At 44.1% G+C, this 16,439-nt stretch overlaps 1 protein-coding gene across 1 annotated transcript in view; it reads right to left on the bottom strand.

The window, feature by feature from the left end:
* Positions 1-16,439, bottom strand: part of LOC134542002 (venom protease-like) — a 31,317-nt gene continuing 14,878 nt past the window's right edge. The window contains exons 2-9 of the mRNA XM_063385790.1: positions 16,030-16,112; positions 13,914-14,148; positions 11,683-11,819; positions 10,335-10,482; positions 8,329-8,492; positions 5,311-5,412; positions 4,122-4,273; positions 1-3,206 (exon numbers count right to left, since the gene is read on the bottom strand). Coding sequence (XP_063241860.1) covers positions 3,045-3,206; positions 4,122-4,273; positions 5,311-5,412; positions 8,329-8,492; positions 10,335-10,482; positions 11,683-11,819; positions 13,914-14,148; positions 16,030-16,090 — 1,161 coding nt within the window. The 5' untranslated portion in view covers positions 16,091-16,112 and the 3' untranslated portion in view covers positions 1-3,044. The remainder of the gene's footprint in view (positions 3,207-4,121; positions 4,274-5,310; positions 5,413-8,328; positions 8,493-10,334; positions 10,483-11,682; positions 11,820-13,913; positions 14,149-16,029; positions 16,113-16,439) is intronic.

Consider the following 16,439-nt stretch of genomic DNA (forward strand, 5'->3'; position numbering starts at 1 on the left):
AAGTATGCAATCATTTCATCAATGTTTTGTTATGTCGTTGTCACGTTAAACTATTGTCCGTAAACCGACTTTACAGACTACCAATTTTTTTTTTTTTTAAAGTTGGGAATTGAAATAGGTAAAACTATTGATTCAATAGCAGTATAAAGTTTACGATAACATTTTACTTACCTACAAATGGAATAAAAATACAGTTGAACTGTCGAATGTTCTGTACTATTAACATTTTATTTGAATTTTACAAAAGTATTCAAATAACTATATAAATATAAGATAATTTAAATTAAATACAACAATGTCTTACATCACATCAACATGTTAAGAAGTACCTACATAATACTTGAGGTAAACATTACATTAGAATATATTATTTTTAATCTTTTAAAGACCAATTAATAGACCATGTATTTTTCGCAAAAAAGATTTCGAGTCTGGTTGAGAGTTGAAACACTGTAGCATCGTCTGTGTTTCGTGATTGGTCAAGTTTCTTTCAGGTACACATCCACTGTCAGCGCTCCAATCACAATGATTCAAGTCGGAAACAAACTTGGCCTGTCTGGCTCGGTCAAATAGGACAATATCTTATCTTACAGACGGCCGCCAATCACAATGGAGAAACCGTTGGTGAGGGCATACTGTATTGCAGTCTAATGGGTGCTAGGATTTTTTTTCGCGAAAGATATCTGCCGTTACTAATTAACATTCGTAAGTACCAAGTATCATCACTAAGCGAGACCTTGAATGAAATACAGTAAACTTGAGTCTCATTTTTTATGTCCAAAATAATAACTTTGGAACATCCAAACAAACTAAACTTAAATAAGTTAGTTTTAAGTTCTAATGTAATGATTGTGGTGACGTTTCAGTCTCAAATTATGCTCTTAATATTATCATTTTTATATATAATTTTGTTTGAAAAGTAGCATAAGTATTTCTGAAACACACAACTCGCAAACACAGGTATAATCGGCATGTCAGTCACGAACAGAGGTGCAGCGAGGCTTACAGTGTAGGTAACCTGAGGATGGCACCAATCCGAGTTGAGATGCAGCCACTATAAATGTGATATAAATGTGATTGAGAATTGAGTTACTTTGTAAAATGTCTATAAATTGTAGTTAGAATTGTTTTTGTGCTATAGTTGGGGTCCTGAAAATCTTAATAGGCCTATAACATTTTATGGTGCGATTATTTCAACAGTGAGTAATATTTATTGTTAATTAGTCATTATTGATTGATCAGTAATTATTGATATTCTGAGCAGTTATTTTGAAATGAATAATAATTTTATTTACTCATGTTTATTTAGAAAAATTGTCTTCTTTCAATCTTTTTCTCTCGCTGCCGTTTCACCCCTTGCAAAATACTTACGAGTCGAGGTTTGAATTGCCAAAGAAGATTCACTTCTATCACATGTACTGAGTTACATGTGCAATTTTTTTTATTAGTTTTTGTGAAAACATAGAGAATGGGAAAAGGAAGAATTTAATATTGTTATACATATTGTTCAAAATGCTGATCAATAACTTTTCCTTTCAAATGAGTTTTCATGAATTCGTATTAGAAAATATTTTAAAGATTTTAATTTCTCATAAATGATAGTTGGCGTTTATAAACCTAACCCAAGTTTAATTTATTATGACAAATATACGAATTTTTTAACATGTATTAGTAAAACAATCGAACTTTTATTAATAGGGTGCTGGAGTGGAAGGGGCGGGGGGGGGGGGCAAACTTTTTTTCCCCTGGGGCCTTTGATTTCTCTCGATGGCCCTGTCACTGTCAGACTGATCTGTATCAGAACCTCTTAAACCAGAGTTGGTGGAGTTGGTGGAGGTGGGAATATAGAGGTAAACCAGATGACTGGTGGTTGGTCAGAAAGGCTGAGAGGCGGCTGGGGTGACTGCCAAAGGTACGCCAGCTGGTGAAGGATAGGCGATGAGCCGCCCACCAGCCCGCGGCGAACACACACATAGCGAATGTCTTCAGGGTCGTGATGTTGACTCTTCGCGCATTTCACAATCGCGTAGAGATGCACCACGGGCACTGGGTGTTTCACACGCATCGGCGGCACAGTTTTTAACAGTTCCCTGTAGCCAGGCGAGATGTCTGTGGTGTCGAAAACCACCCAGAAATATCATAATAACACTCCTTAGTTGTGTAATTAAACGCCACTATGCATCAGGAACGTACACAAGGGGGGCTATAGAAACACTTTGCTATTCAAATTCCTTCTCTTTTTGACGTGACGTCTAATAAATCGATGGAACCCGGCTGCACAACAGTGTCCCGTAACGCACATTGTGCCTTTACGTTGTGTCCCGTTACGCTCATTGTACGCTTGCGCCGCATCTCTCTCTCTTCCACTCCATTTGAACAACCATCGATTTGCCTTTTTCGAGGCACATTAAACTTGAAACACTCCCATTCGTTTCCTACTTTTCCTGTCATCGTCCTATCCTTAACAGAATAACACAGATTGGAAGAAGTTAAATAGCAAACATTTATAAAAGTTATAATTAAAATAATCTCTTCGTTAAAGTAATAAACATATGTGAATTAATGCGTGGAAATAAAAGTAAATTTATCAATTAAATTGTAGATTTCATTTCACTCCTTCTTTGTATCCATACGAAATAGTGATAATTCAATAAAAATGATTCAGTTTTATTCATAAAAGTATGCAATCAATTCATCAGTGTTTTGTTATGACGTCACGTTAAACTATCGTCCGTAAACCGACTTTACAGACAACCAATTTTTTTGTGTAAATTTCTTTTTAGGATTTTTTTTGGGTGGGTTTTCACTCTATCTCTCTCTCTCTCTCTCTCTCTCTCTCTCTCTCTCTTTGTGTATGTCCCTGCTATGCAATAGTTGTCCACATAATTGTTAACACACTAATTCTTTAAAGTTTTAAAACATTTGACATGAAGTTGAGGTGGGAGAAGCACGTGTCGTAGCCACGGCACCGCAGGGACAGTCCCACTGCAGTCGCGGCGCTCGCAGTCCGAAGTCCACAGGGTCCCGGCTCCAGGGACCACACCTCAGTCCAGGGCGGCCATGATCCAGTCGAGGAAGGCGGTGACCCGGGTGTAGACCCCGGGGAAGCCGGGCTCGGCGCAGCGGAAGCCGTACGACACCACGCCGATCAGGTAGTAGAGGTCCGAGGAGGCATCCGGCCACATGAGCGGCCCGCCTGAGTCGCCCTGCGCACACACACGCCCGCTCCTTTCAGAGTCTTCTGCAGCGGGTTCATGTTTCAATTGTCGAACAATGGCATGTGCATTTGTATGCTCTGAGAACTAAACATACCCATACCTAAGAGACCTGCAAAATTCACGGATTCATTCGGTGATAGGCTAGAATTCAAACACATATACCTCTTAGATAATTTTGCTATTGGCTTACTGTTCATCTGGACGAATCACAACCAGTTATAAACCCTCAATCAAAGAAGGATCGAATCACAGACAAACCAGTTGAAACGACTTACAAGTCGGCAGCCAATTAACTTGCGTTATTTGCCCGAGTGTACAGTATGTGCAGTCTTTCCTGAAGGCCATCGGAACCGCGAATTTTGCAGGTCTCTACCCATACTTTACCTAAAATTATACAATACAAAGTAGTAATTTTCCATACTGACCCCAATAAACCACAATGCTGTCAGTAAGAGCAATGAACCACATTCATAGCTTCGGTGGGCTTCTATGCTAACAAGAATGAGTCACTACGGTTGCAACAATGGACCACTGCATTGCTTCAACTAGCTGATATTTTGACACTTGACTGCTGTGCAAACAAGAATGAACTTGATGCTGAAAATGAGCTGCTATACTGGCAACAGTGGCCCACTATGCTGGCAGCAGTGAGCTGCTATGTTTTCAAAAATGGGCCTCTATGGTAGATTCAAAGAACCACTATGCTGGAAAAAAAGGTCTGCTTTTCTGGCAACAACGAGCTGTTGTGCTTGCTTCAAAGAATTGCTTTGCTGGCAACAATACTGGCTTTAATTAGCTGTTATGCTGGCAAAAATTGGCCAGTATAACAGCTGCTAAGCTGGTAAAATGAATATCTCTGTGCTGGCAACAACGGGCCTCCGTGGTGTTGCGGTGGCGGCTCACCTGGCAGGCGTCCTTGCCGCCCTGCGCGAAGCCGGCGCACAGCACGCGGTCGTCGATGACGGTGGTAGGAACGATCTTGTAGGCCTCCCTGCATCTGTCCTGCTCCACCACAGGCAGCTGCAGCTGCATCAGTGCCGGGCTGCTGGGCCCTCCTGCACACATGCATCACAACTTCTGCGTGCATCTGCGAAGCCTCACATTGGCCCTCGGTGTCACGCTCGTAACACGAGGGTCGTGGATATCGCTACAATTAATGATCACAACATGATACAATGTGATATTAAGCTTTATGTCTCGTCTATAGCAAGTTCGTCGTTAGAGACACAAACGCTACTCGACAAATCAGGTATGAAATCGGGAATGGACTATAGTAATGAACCATTACAGTTTTTTGCTTGCAGAGATTTCAGGCAACACGGTAAACTTACATTAGAAATGGCATTGCCAAGTTCAAGTTGCGAGTTAACATATGTGCATGAGTTATGTCTATTTACATTCATTTACACATACAGACCCTGAAATGTGTAATTTCTTCCTGCGTGAGTTGAAAATATGCCATCTTCATGCCTCACAGGAAATGTAGGTAATTTCATCCTTAAAACCACTTTAAAACTTGTATGGTATCATAAATATATACGTATAAACGAATATATGTCTACCCGTCGGTGCTCCTTTGATCCACACAAACCACTATGTCGCCCCGCCGCCTCTGCAGGGCGTGTGTGCATCAGTGCGCGCAACCAGAATGCACCTCGAGCGTAGTGCAACCCAGTGCAACACTACGAACGGCCAGCGCAGCTGGCGTATCGGCTTTATAAAATATTGTGTCTACGTTCCGCCGCTACCTAATGATTTGCGCGAGTTGAGACACAGAATTGAAGAGGCTATTGCTTCCATTACTTCAGACTTGTTACCAAAGTGTGGAAAGAATTGGACTTTAGGTTGTATGTGTGCTGTATAACTAAATGTGCACATATTAAACATTTGATGTATGATTTGTTGTAAATAGTCTAAATGAAACTGGGACATTTTTTTACGGACATCGTATATATTGATGCATAATAATCTAATGTAATCGCCGATATGGTATGTCAGTCATCCTGTACATGTCGAATTTAACACATATTATTGTACTGAGTGCCATTAGCAAATGAGTGGTGGGTTAGCGAACAACAGAGGCACTACTTACGGTAGGAAGTGGACCCCCAGCCGGCGATGAACGGGTAGTTCCTCACGAACGTCTTGGACCTGAGCTCAGGGCTGAGCGGCAGGCAGATGGGCCGGATCCTGGCTGCACACGGGTACACGCTGGTGAGTGAAAACATTCCCGGCACTTGTGCGTCAGAGCGCTGGACTTCACCGGTGGTGACTTGCCCCCGACTGTACACACCGGCAACCAGTTAACACCACAGTGTAGATAGATTCTGGACTTGGCGCGACAGGTCACGAGCAACTGCTTCACACGTGGCTAAGGTACAGTTCAGAGCTGTTGTGTCAGTCAGGAAGCAACCCAGTAACAGTCGGAGCAAACAGCAGCATGGCTTGCAACAGCTCACCAGTCGTCACTGGACCTCTCAGTCATGCATGTTTCAACTGAGACCTGGGGAATCCAAGTTATAAGCTCAGATCCATACACATACAGACTTCATTCGATAGCATCATATTTTGCAATGACGACTTTCTTTTAATTTTACCGAGTATGTAGTATTCAATAATGGGTGTGATAGATTTCAAAGTATGTACTCCGCAGACTCGGGAAAATGCTACCCATTTAGTGGCTGCTGCCTTTGTGAATAGTTTCAAGTGGGTTTTTATTGGTTGAGGTCTTCAAATTGACTCGCAGTCCTACAGCTGAGCGGTGAGCCAATCATATGAGACAGCAGAATTGTAACAATTACTAAATGAATTTAAGCCTATCGCGATATCCCCGAATTTTACCAGTCTGTGTTTGTAGGTAGAGACACCTATACTTCTTAGGAAAGTTATACTGGGTCAAGGAAAACATGTTTATTTCTCTTTTGCATGATCATTAGATACAATATAAAAATCAACTTTTTTTTTAATATGACACTAAACATTCTCGCAAAATACAGGTGTTTGGGAGAACACTGTGACTGCCATTAACAGAACATACAATTTTCTGTTGCTTTGATGACCATGCAAGACTCCGAGGTTCTGCACATACTCTGGATACTGTTGTTTGGGCAAGACGCCACCTTTTTAATTGGCTAGTGCCACACGAAGTGGCGCAACCTAAGACTTCCATTGGCTCTAGTTCTTCTACATCGAGTCAAATTAAATACGGACAAATCACTACGGAATGAAAACATTCGGTTGTAAAATGACCTATATATTACAGGCTTCTCAGTTCTATTAGTATTCAGGCAAACATCACCTGTCCACCGAACAACTGATTTGTTGACATTTTATATTGTAGATGCGCGCAGAAGTCGCGTCATTCTCTGGTACCAGGACGAACTCCGCCAAGGTGTGCATTATTTGACCTGATGTAATGTGTTCACTGAGTGCTGCCACATTACACCTTCTCTCCGGGTCGCGCGTGATTGGGTCGGATGTTATTAATTTTTATTTTAGATGTTGGTCATTGGTTACTAGTCTTCCAGAGTGGATCAAGTGGCCTGTGATCATATAAAATAAATGAACGTAAAGGGTGCAAACATTTTCAATCTAGACTATCGCCAAATTGTCTGGGATGCATGGGAATACTAGACTTGTTTAGGTGAGGGTGTCTGATTGGCAGAGGCATGTATGTTTCGCGAAATGATTTCGAGACTAGCTGTGTTGTGTGATTGGTCGGGTTTATCTCGGGTACGTAACCGCAGACAACACACGTAAATTTGGCGTGGGAGCAAACTCGTAATGCGTGACCTGGTAAAAAGTGGCGATGACTACGGCCATGCATATTTCGCGAAAAGATTCCGAGACTAGTTATAAGTTAAAACACTGTAGCACCGTCTGTGGCTCGTGATTGTGTGAAAAAAATTTTCAGGTACATGTCGATTGATACAACACCAATCAGATTAATTCAGTACGAAAGGAAACGCGTCCTGAGTGGCTCAGTCAAAAAAAAGTCAACGACTTCTCTCGCAGTCGGCCGCCAATCACAAGGAAGAAACCTTTGGTGCTGGTATACCTTGTTGCAGTCCAATAGGCGTTCAGATTTATTCGCGAAAAGTGCCTGCCCCTAGCCGATGGCTTCAGAGCGCCCAGATTGCTCCGCAGGAAATGCTGATTGGTTTGGAGTCACCTAGATCACGCGGGAAGCCTTCATTTCACAGAAAAAGAGAGCTACACCCGAAGTTCCCCGAAGTTCATGCTCGCCGTTCTATCTCATTGTATAAACCGGTGTGGCATTAAATTTTGCGATCGATTAGGATAGGTTAGCTACATTATAAATACTTTAAAAAATTGTGGATGGTTGGTTATAGGTATTAGGTAAGTATAGCTACATTAAAAATACTGTAAAATCATTTTATGATTGCTTAGGAAATAACTTTTTAATATGTAGCTATCCAGGGCTAGGAAACCGTTTACATGATTTCACAGTATCTTTAATGTAGCTATCCTAACCAAATCACCCGTCCACAATGTTTTAAAGTATTTATAATGTAGCTAACCTAACCTAATTGACCATTAGTTATCATTAGAGCCACGGAATTTTCGCGCATTCATTTAGTCGCGAGCTAGAATGCAAACCTCCACACTGTCGCACTGTGTTCGTGACTTTGGACCGCAGTTATCTGGACACGCCCCTCATACGACCGTGAGCCAACGATGTCCAGCTATAGGAGAGAAGTAAGCGAATCAGGTAGTGCCAAATAACAAGGATAAAAATGTTCTCGCTGAGAAATCAACCAATGGGAAAGTAAACATGGGTCGAGCACACCTATAAATTTGAATTCTATCCTGAGGCCAGAGGAATCCGTGAAATTTCCGGGACTCTAGTTATCATGAGTTACAATGAACCAAAAAAAAAAAAATAATAACCCCGAAGATGCACGATCGGACGTTTGGCATTCTCGTCTGTGAAAAGGAGGCTTCCCTGGCCCTGGCTCAGACTTGTTGCTTAATCAGGCAATGCCGCCGCAGGGTAAGCTGCAACTGTACTGTCGTCATAGCCGACGGCCGAAGCAGCCCAAGAGGAGGCGCGCGCGCGCAGTGCCGCCTGGCGGCAGCCCCCACTCACCCGTGAAGCGCACGTCCTCGCTCAGCCACAGCAGCGCTATGTCGTTGACGTAGGAGACGCCGTTGTAGCCCTCGTGCAGCTTGGCCCGCGCGATGCCCACGTCGACGGGCGTGGCCCCGTCCTCGTCCGACACCAGGTTGTGTTCCCCGAGCCTCGCCACGTACCTGCCGTCCAGTCAGGGGTCGCGTTAGTTCACTCCACGTATCACTCTGTCACTTACGGCTCGGCATCACTCGCTGTTCATGTTCACTTTCAGTTTACGAAGAGCGCTGGTTACATGTTATCCAGGGATCTTCGTAAACGTACGGACCCTGAACATACATTACATTGAACATAAATAGAGACCTGAAAAATTCGCGGGTTCATTTCGTGTTATGTTAAAATTCAAATAATTATTCCTTAGTGCTGCTTCTGTCATTGGTAACTTTTAATCTGGAGGACTGAGGGCCAATTAGAGACCCTCACTCATAGAAATGTCGAATCACAGGCCACCCAGTCGAGACGACTCACAAGTCAGCAGCCAATGAACAGTTGGGATTTGCTCGAGTGTGTAGAGGATATTGGAGTCTATCCTGGAGATCATTGAACCCGCGAATTTTTCCGGTCTCTAAACATAAATCCAAAAGAATATTCTTAAAAAAAATCAAAACGAAAATATTTCATAATACTTTTTCACCAAAACAATATCATTTTGACTGACACATAAGCACTTAAACAATAAAATAATTCGTAATAAACATTTCTCGAAAAAGAACTACTCAGTAAATTAAAAAGAAATCGGCATATTTTGGAGGGTTCGAAAAATGTGCCAACGAGATTAATGTAAAATATGTAATTACTGAGAGATGCAAGATAAAAAAATATTATATTAATTTTTTTCTAATCGATTTATACATTTGGGTGCAGAATTCATACCAGAAAATTAAAATCAATTAATTTACGATAATAAAAGAAAACGTATTTGTGGTTCGGGTTATTTTTTGTAAAATTGCTAATTGATTTCATGTTTATAGTTAAAATTGTGATTGATATACCAGTATGTAAGGGTTTACATATAAAAATTGGTATTTTTATTTTAATTTAATAACACAATTTAAGCTTAGTTAATTTAATTTGAGATAATATTCGGTTTTAGTCATTTACAAACGGTTTACTTTTAAAATTTTTAGATGTTTGTAGTTTAAAAATAGCAATAATTGTAATAACGTATTTGTATTTTCCTGAGGTAACGTATAAGACAAGGCGGTCAGCGCCTTAACTTCAACACGCGCAAAAATATGACTAGTAAATAAAATTGCCACGAAATGGTATAATATACATGACTATGTCTGACATTAATTTTAATGCCAGTTTTCTTACATATCTTAAAACTTGTGATTATATTTTACTATGTCTATTTTAGTTTACCAAATATATTCCATGGTAGTTTCACTATCATAAAGTTTTATTTGGCACACCAATAAGTTTGGTATGTACCCTAATGTTTACGATAGTGACTGTATAAGGGTTTATGTTGCTACACGTGTGTTCCGCCATTTTTGCGACTGCATTTCCGTCCATCGACTCCCGTTCCATTTTCACGAAATGCCGTATGTGGAGACAGGGGCGCAACAACTAAATTTATAAAGGGGGGGGGGCAATATTCCTTTTTATAAAGAATCATCGATCCCCCCTATTGAAGCGGGGGGTTCGGGGGTCATCCCCCGGGAAAAATTGTATTTCAAGGTTGTAAATGGTGCTATTTAAGCAGTTTTATTACAGTATCTAAAAATTGATTACACAGCACTTTCTTTGCCCCCGTTTGCCCCCACTTCCAGTTTTCAGAGGGGGGGGGGCAAAATACCCTTGCCCCCCCCCCCCCTGGTTGTTGCGCCCCTTTGTGGAGAGCTGAAATGTTTACACAACAATGAAATACGTGGAACAAGAATGTTCAGTCGCGGACTGGTGCTGTTTGCTGTGCGCTGGCGCGGTGGTGGCACAGAACAAGGAGGGGTGGTGGTACTCACAGCCGGTCCGTCTTGTTGACGACGCAGTGGCCGGCGGTGACCACGTGACGCGCGGTGATGAGCGCGCCTGCGCACAGGAACTGCGGCCCGCCCGTGGCGCTCCGCCTGGTGCGGCGGTAGCCCAGTGCCACCAGCCAGGGCCACGCGCCTGCGGCACCACAGCACCACACACACTGGTGACATGCAGCACCACACACACTGGTGACATGCAGCACCACACACACACTGGTGACATGTAGCACCACACACACACTGGTGACATGCAGCACCACACACACTGGTGACATGCAGCACCACACACACACTGGTGACATGTAGCACCACACACACACTGGTGACATGTAGCACCACACACACACTGGTGACATGCAGCACCACACACACTGGTGACATGCAGCACCACACACACACTGGTGACATGTAGCACCACACACACACTGGTGACATGTAGCACCACACACACACTGGTGACATGCAGCACCACACACACTGGTGACATGCAGCACCACAGCACCACGCATACTGGTGACATGCAGCACCACACACACACTGGTGACATGTAGCACCACACACACACTGGTGACATGTAGCACCACACACACACTGGTGACATGTAGCACCACACACACTGTTGACATGCAGCACCACACACACACACTGTACACACTTAGGCTGGGTTCACAATTAAAAAATTGGCTGTCTGTAAAGTCGGTTTACGGACGATAGTTTAACGTGACAACGTCATTACAAAACATTGATGAAATGACTGCATACTTTTATGAATCAAATTTAATCATTTTTATTGAATTATCACTATTTTGTATGGATACAAAGAAGGAGTGAAATGAAATCTACAATTGAATTGATAAATTTACTTTTATTTGCACTCATTAATTCAAATATGTTTATTACTTTAACGAATAGATTATTTTAACTATAAATTTTATTCATGTTTGCTATTTAACTTCTTCCAATCTGTGTTATTCTGTTAAGGATAGGACGATGATAGGAAAAGTAGGAAACGAATGGGAGTGTTTCAAGTTTAATGTGCCTCGAAAAAGTCAAATCTATGGTTGTTCCAATCGAGTGGAAGAGAGATAGATGCGTCGCAAGCGTACAATGAGCGTAACGGGACACAGCGTAACGGGGCAATGTGCGTTACGGGACACTTTTTCATGCGTGCAGCCAGCGTTCATCGATTTATTAGACGTTGCCACGTCAAAAACATTAGCCAGTGCACATCAGGCCGAGAGCACGACTTGTTCGAAATCGGTTCACAATTGAAAGCTGACTGTTGTGATGTCGGCGGTGCCAGACCTGCGGGGCTGTGACCGCGGTGCGCACTCACCCAGCTTGGCGGGGTGGCCTCCTACGATGCGCGTCATGGTGACGTTGCTGAAGCCGCACTCTCCCGGCGACGGCAGGTACCCGGAGGAGCGGTAGGGCAGCGCCGCCGGCGTGGTGCTAGTGCTGCTAGTGGTGGTCCTGCAGGAAGCATGTCCTCTTTTACTGTGCGTTCACCGCCGGCATTCATGAACACAGACCAGCAAAACCGTCGTCGATGTTTAAGTTACACTTCGTTTGTGTTTAGTTCACACGTACGCTTGCCCGCACACTAGCCCCGCACACTTTTACAATTACGCTTTACTACTTTCTCTCCAATATTTCTCGCTCATGTTTACAAATACGAAGATGGACCTGGGAACCTCTTTTTGTGTATTTTTTTAATTCTCCACAACTTTTTGTTTGAAACGTTTTTCGTTTAAACGCCTAGATTCTGAGAAAAACCGAGTCAAACCAATTTTTAACCCTTTTCTCCAAAAACTTCACGTCCGATTTCAAAAAAAATTAACAACATTCGATTCAGCGTCCTCGAATTACCCTTATATCAAGTTTTCAGGTCTGCTGGTAAAAAGTGCTTACTTTGCCTCTTATTGACTGGCTTATACTTGATGAAGTTAACAACTGCGAGCTAGTGAGATTATCATGACAATTGTTGTAGACCGCGTGAAATAATTAAGAAGTTTCCACGCGGCGCGTTCAGACTAGAGCCTGTTAGTAAATATTTTGTCGCAACAAGGTATAGAAGGTCTCGGAGATATGATTTATCCCTTAACATGCCATAAATTGGTATTAATAATCAAAATTAGAATTATAGCGCAAATTATTGAAAAATCCAAGATAGCGGAGCCTAATTCACTTTAATATTCCACCATCAAATTATAGGGTCACCGCTTAAAGTCCCATAGAAGCGTGTTACCCCGACGATGGTGTCTGGTGCATAGAGGCGAAGAGGCGTGTGATGCGCCAGCCAGTTTCGTCCTTAGCGGCCCCGCGCTTCTAGAGCTCTTGAGTCCATACAGGCGATACCCCTTTTCTCAAAGGGGCTATTTCACACCCCCAGCCCCGGGTAAGGCCCTTCCTCAAACTACTAGGGCCCCGTAAAAGAAGAAGGCCAGAGTTTCACAAAGTCTAGGTCCGCCACTGGCATTTAGCCATGCGAGTTCAAACAAAACGAGCACACCTCACATCACTGGAAAGAGGAAGGTTCAACGATTTGAAAGCTTATCCATCAGTTTAATTTCTAATACCGTGAATCGGCGTTGTTCTTGTCTTTCAGCAAAAAAAAAAAAGCAAAAAAAAAAACCATTTTCTGTGCCTTTAGAAGAGATTACTTTGGAAACCAGCTGCCAAGAAATAGTTTGTAATATTGTACAACAAATGGCTATGGTTATTTCTGAATATATGAAATACGTTTTTCGAGATAATATTGAGAGTATTACGAAAATTGGCGGTATGCGTAATTTGTTTGGAGTAAATAAGTACACTTGCGTAGATCACTGGATAATGTTTCACCAGCGTTCTTAATAAATATTTAAGTGAATTTTTTTAACAGTGTACAATGCAACAGTTACCGAGCTTCAGTAGCAGCAACAGAATGATCTGTATTGTAAGCCATAGCTTATAACAGTTCCATGTTTCAGGTGTATCCCGGCAGTCGAACTTCGCCGCCAAGCCGCATTACTGCACTGCCGGCGCTCTTAGTTCGCTCAGAGCTTATCATTACTGTCGGGTTGCACCTAAGTGCAGTGTTTCCTATGTTCTAGAGGGTTGTATTTCACATTTCACGGGTACGTTTCCATGATGATTATTTGGAATAATACCATCGCTCATCTGTGCCTACTTTTTGAAGTTATACTTCTTTAGATGCGTTATGAAAGTTAATTTTTTCGATGCGCGCGCACCATGCAAAATTAAAGTTACGCATGTGCTGTTAAATCATATACTTTAGTGATTGATAAAGAATAATGGTCCATATAATTAAAAACATTGATTTATTCTGAATCTTGGCGATAGAAATTGTGTTTATAAAAGGTTTCAAGTGTATTTATGTAAGTGAGGTTATGTTCCCGTATGTATAATTTATGTGCATCATAAATGTTAAACGATTACATTATTATTTAATGAATAACTGGAGTTTTTTTTTTTAAATATTGTATTTATAATATTGTTTAAGTAAACGTGAAGTCACGTGTTAATGACGCCGCGGTAGGCAAGTGAGCAGAGCAGCGGTCTCACCGGGTGGCGGTGGTGGCGGTGGTGGCGGCAGTGGCGGCCGGGGACTCGCAGCACACCCAGGGGTCGCTGCCCTGGAAGCCGCACGAGGCCCGCCTCAGGTAGTCGGCGGCGCCCGCCCCGCGGTCCTGCTGCAGCAGCTGCAGCAGCGCGGGGCAGAGCGCGAGGCTCACGCACTCTCCCGCGCGGCCAGAGGGCGCGCTGCAGCCCTCCGTGGCGCGCTCGAACCGCACCTCGCCTGCCGGCACGAGGTCACACTTCTTACTCTCTCCCCACACTCCCCGCACTAACCACACTCCTCACATTCCCCACACTCCCCACACACCGCACACTCCCCGCACTCCCCCGCACTCCCCACACTCCTTACTCTCCCCACACTACCCCACACTCCCCGCACACCCCGCACTCCCCCCACTCATTACTCTCCCCACACTACCCCACACTCCCCGCACACCCCGCACTCCCCACACTCCTTACTCTCCCCACACTACCCTCACTTCCCACACCGCACACACTCCCCCCACATTCCCCGCACACCACACACCCCACACTCCCCACCCACCGCACTCCTCACATTCCCCACACTCCCCACCCACCGCACTCCTCACATTCCCCGCACTCCCCACACTCCTTACTCTCCCCACACTACCCCACACTCCCCGCACTCCCGCACTCCCCACACTCCTTACTCTCCCCACACTACCCCACACTCCCCGCACTCCCGCACTCCCCACACTCCTTACTCTCCCCACACTACCCCACACTCCCCACACTACCCCACACTCCCCGCACTCCCGCACTCCCCACACTCCTTACTCTCCCCACACTACCCCACACTCCCCGCACTCCCCGCACTCCCCACACTCCCCACACTCCTTACTCTCCCCACACTACCCCACACTCCCCGCACTCCCGCACTCCCCACACTCCTTACTCTCCCCACACTACCCCACACTCCCCGCACTCCCCGCACTCCCCACACTCCCCACACTCCTTACTCTCCCCACACTACCCCACACTCCCCGCACTCCCCGCACTCCCCACACTCCCCACACTCCTTACTCTCCCCACACTACCCCACACTCCCCGCACTCCCGCACTCCCCACACTCCTTACTCTCCCCACACTACCCCACACTCCCCGCACTCCCCGCACTCCCGCACTCCCCACACTCCTTACTCTCCCCACACTACCCCACACTCCCCGCACTCCCCGCACTCCTCACATTCCCCACACTCCCCACCCACCGCACTCCTCACATTCCCCGCACTCCCCACACTCCTTACTCTCCCCACACTACCCCACACTCCCCGCACTCCCGCACTCCCCACACTCCTTACTCTCCCCACACTACCCCACACTCCCCGCACTCCCCGCACTCCCCACACTCCCCACACTCCTTACTCTCCCCACACACCGCACACCCCCCGCACACCCCGCACTCTCCACAGACCGCACACCCCACACTCCCCGAACTCTATAGCATATGTTTTTTGATGAATAACCCTGTGCTGGTACACAGCGTATACTCTATTACTCCGAGGTTTAGGGAAACGCACCCAGTTCCCGAGCTTGGTAACAAAGCCATAGCGACCACGTCTCCCCGAGGACTTGCAGGTCCTTCAAGAAGCCGACAAGTCTGGCTGATCTTGTTTATATACATGGCCAACCCAGAAGCCAGCGAGCAATTAATGTTCAGGTAGTATGTACAAATATCAAATAACTCAAATATCACGAGATAAAAAAAAAACCTGTTGCATGCATTCTTCATAATCAGGATTAAAAACTGAACCTAAACGTTAAAATTTTGTTAATACTAACTACTTTTTAACTTAGTTGTAATTTCTCTCAAACAAATTTACTATGATTCAGTTAGATGTCAAAATTTTCAGAAGTGAAAATAAAATCATGTTACAGAAACGATAATCAATTGTGAATTAGTTCAATTCAATTAAAAGTGATTCCTGTCATTGGCAAACAACCTGTTAGCTCTCTAAAGAATGCTTGAGCTGATAATGAATAAACCCCCTTATTGGTAGGACAATAATGGCGCAGTTCAGTACCAGTAACATCCAGAATGCGCCCTCACACTCGAGGAAGAAGCTGATTGCGAGCTTACCTTCTGTCAGCGAAGAGACGGCCCAGGCAAATGTGACCAGCAAAAAATTTCCGAGTTTCATTTCTCTCAAAGGCCGAGGACTCCTGAAACACACAACATCCAGCTCACTTGATCTTCTGCCAGTGATGTCATAACTGCAACCATTAAAAAAAAAATGTTTCATTTCAAACTGTTCACCTTTTATCATATACAAATCCTCCTTCACCGTTATTAATTCAATATTCTTTACATCGATTTTTACTTAGCTGTCTGATTTCATAGATTATTGAGTTTTGCCCCACAACAACGTACATTTGTCTTTTTATCTTTAAAAACTTTTTGTTCGCCTTCCATCCTTTTCTCCTCTCTCACTCTCTCGTGTTATGAGTATCACCCTCTTCAGAACAGCCACGAGGGAGGCTCCATTAAGT

The sequence above is a fragment of the Bacillus rossius genome (assembly GCF_032445375.1).
Source record: "Bacillus rossius redtenbacheri isolate Brsri chromosome 4 unlocalized genomic scaffold, Brsri_v3 Brsri_v3_scf4_2, whole genome shotgun sequence".
NCBI classification, from domain to species: Eukaryota; Metazoa; Arthropoda; class Insecta; order Phasmatodea; family Bacillidae; genus Bacillus; species Bacillus rossius.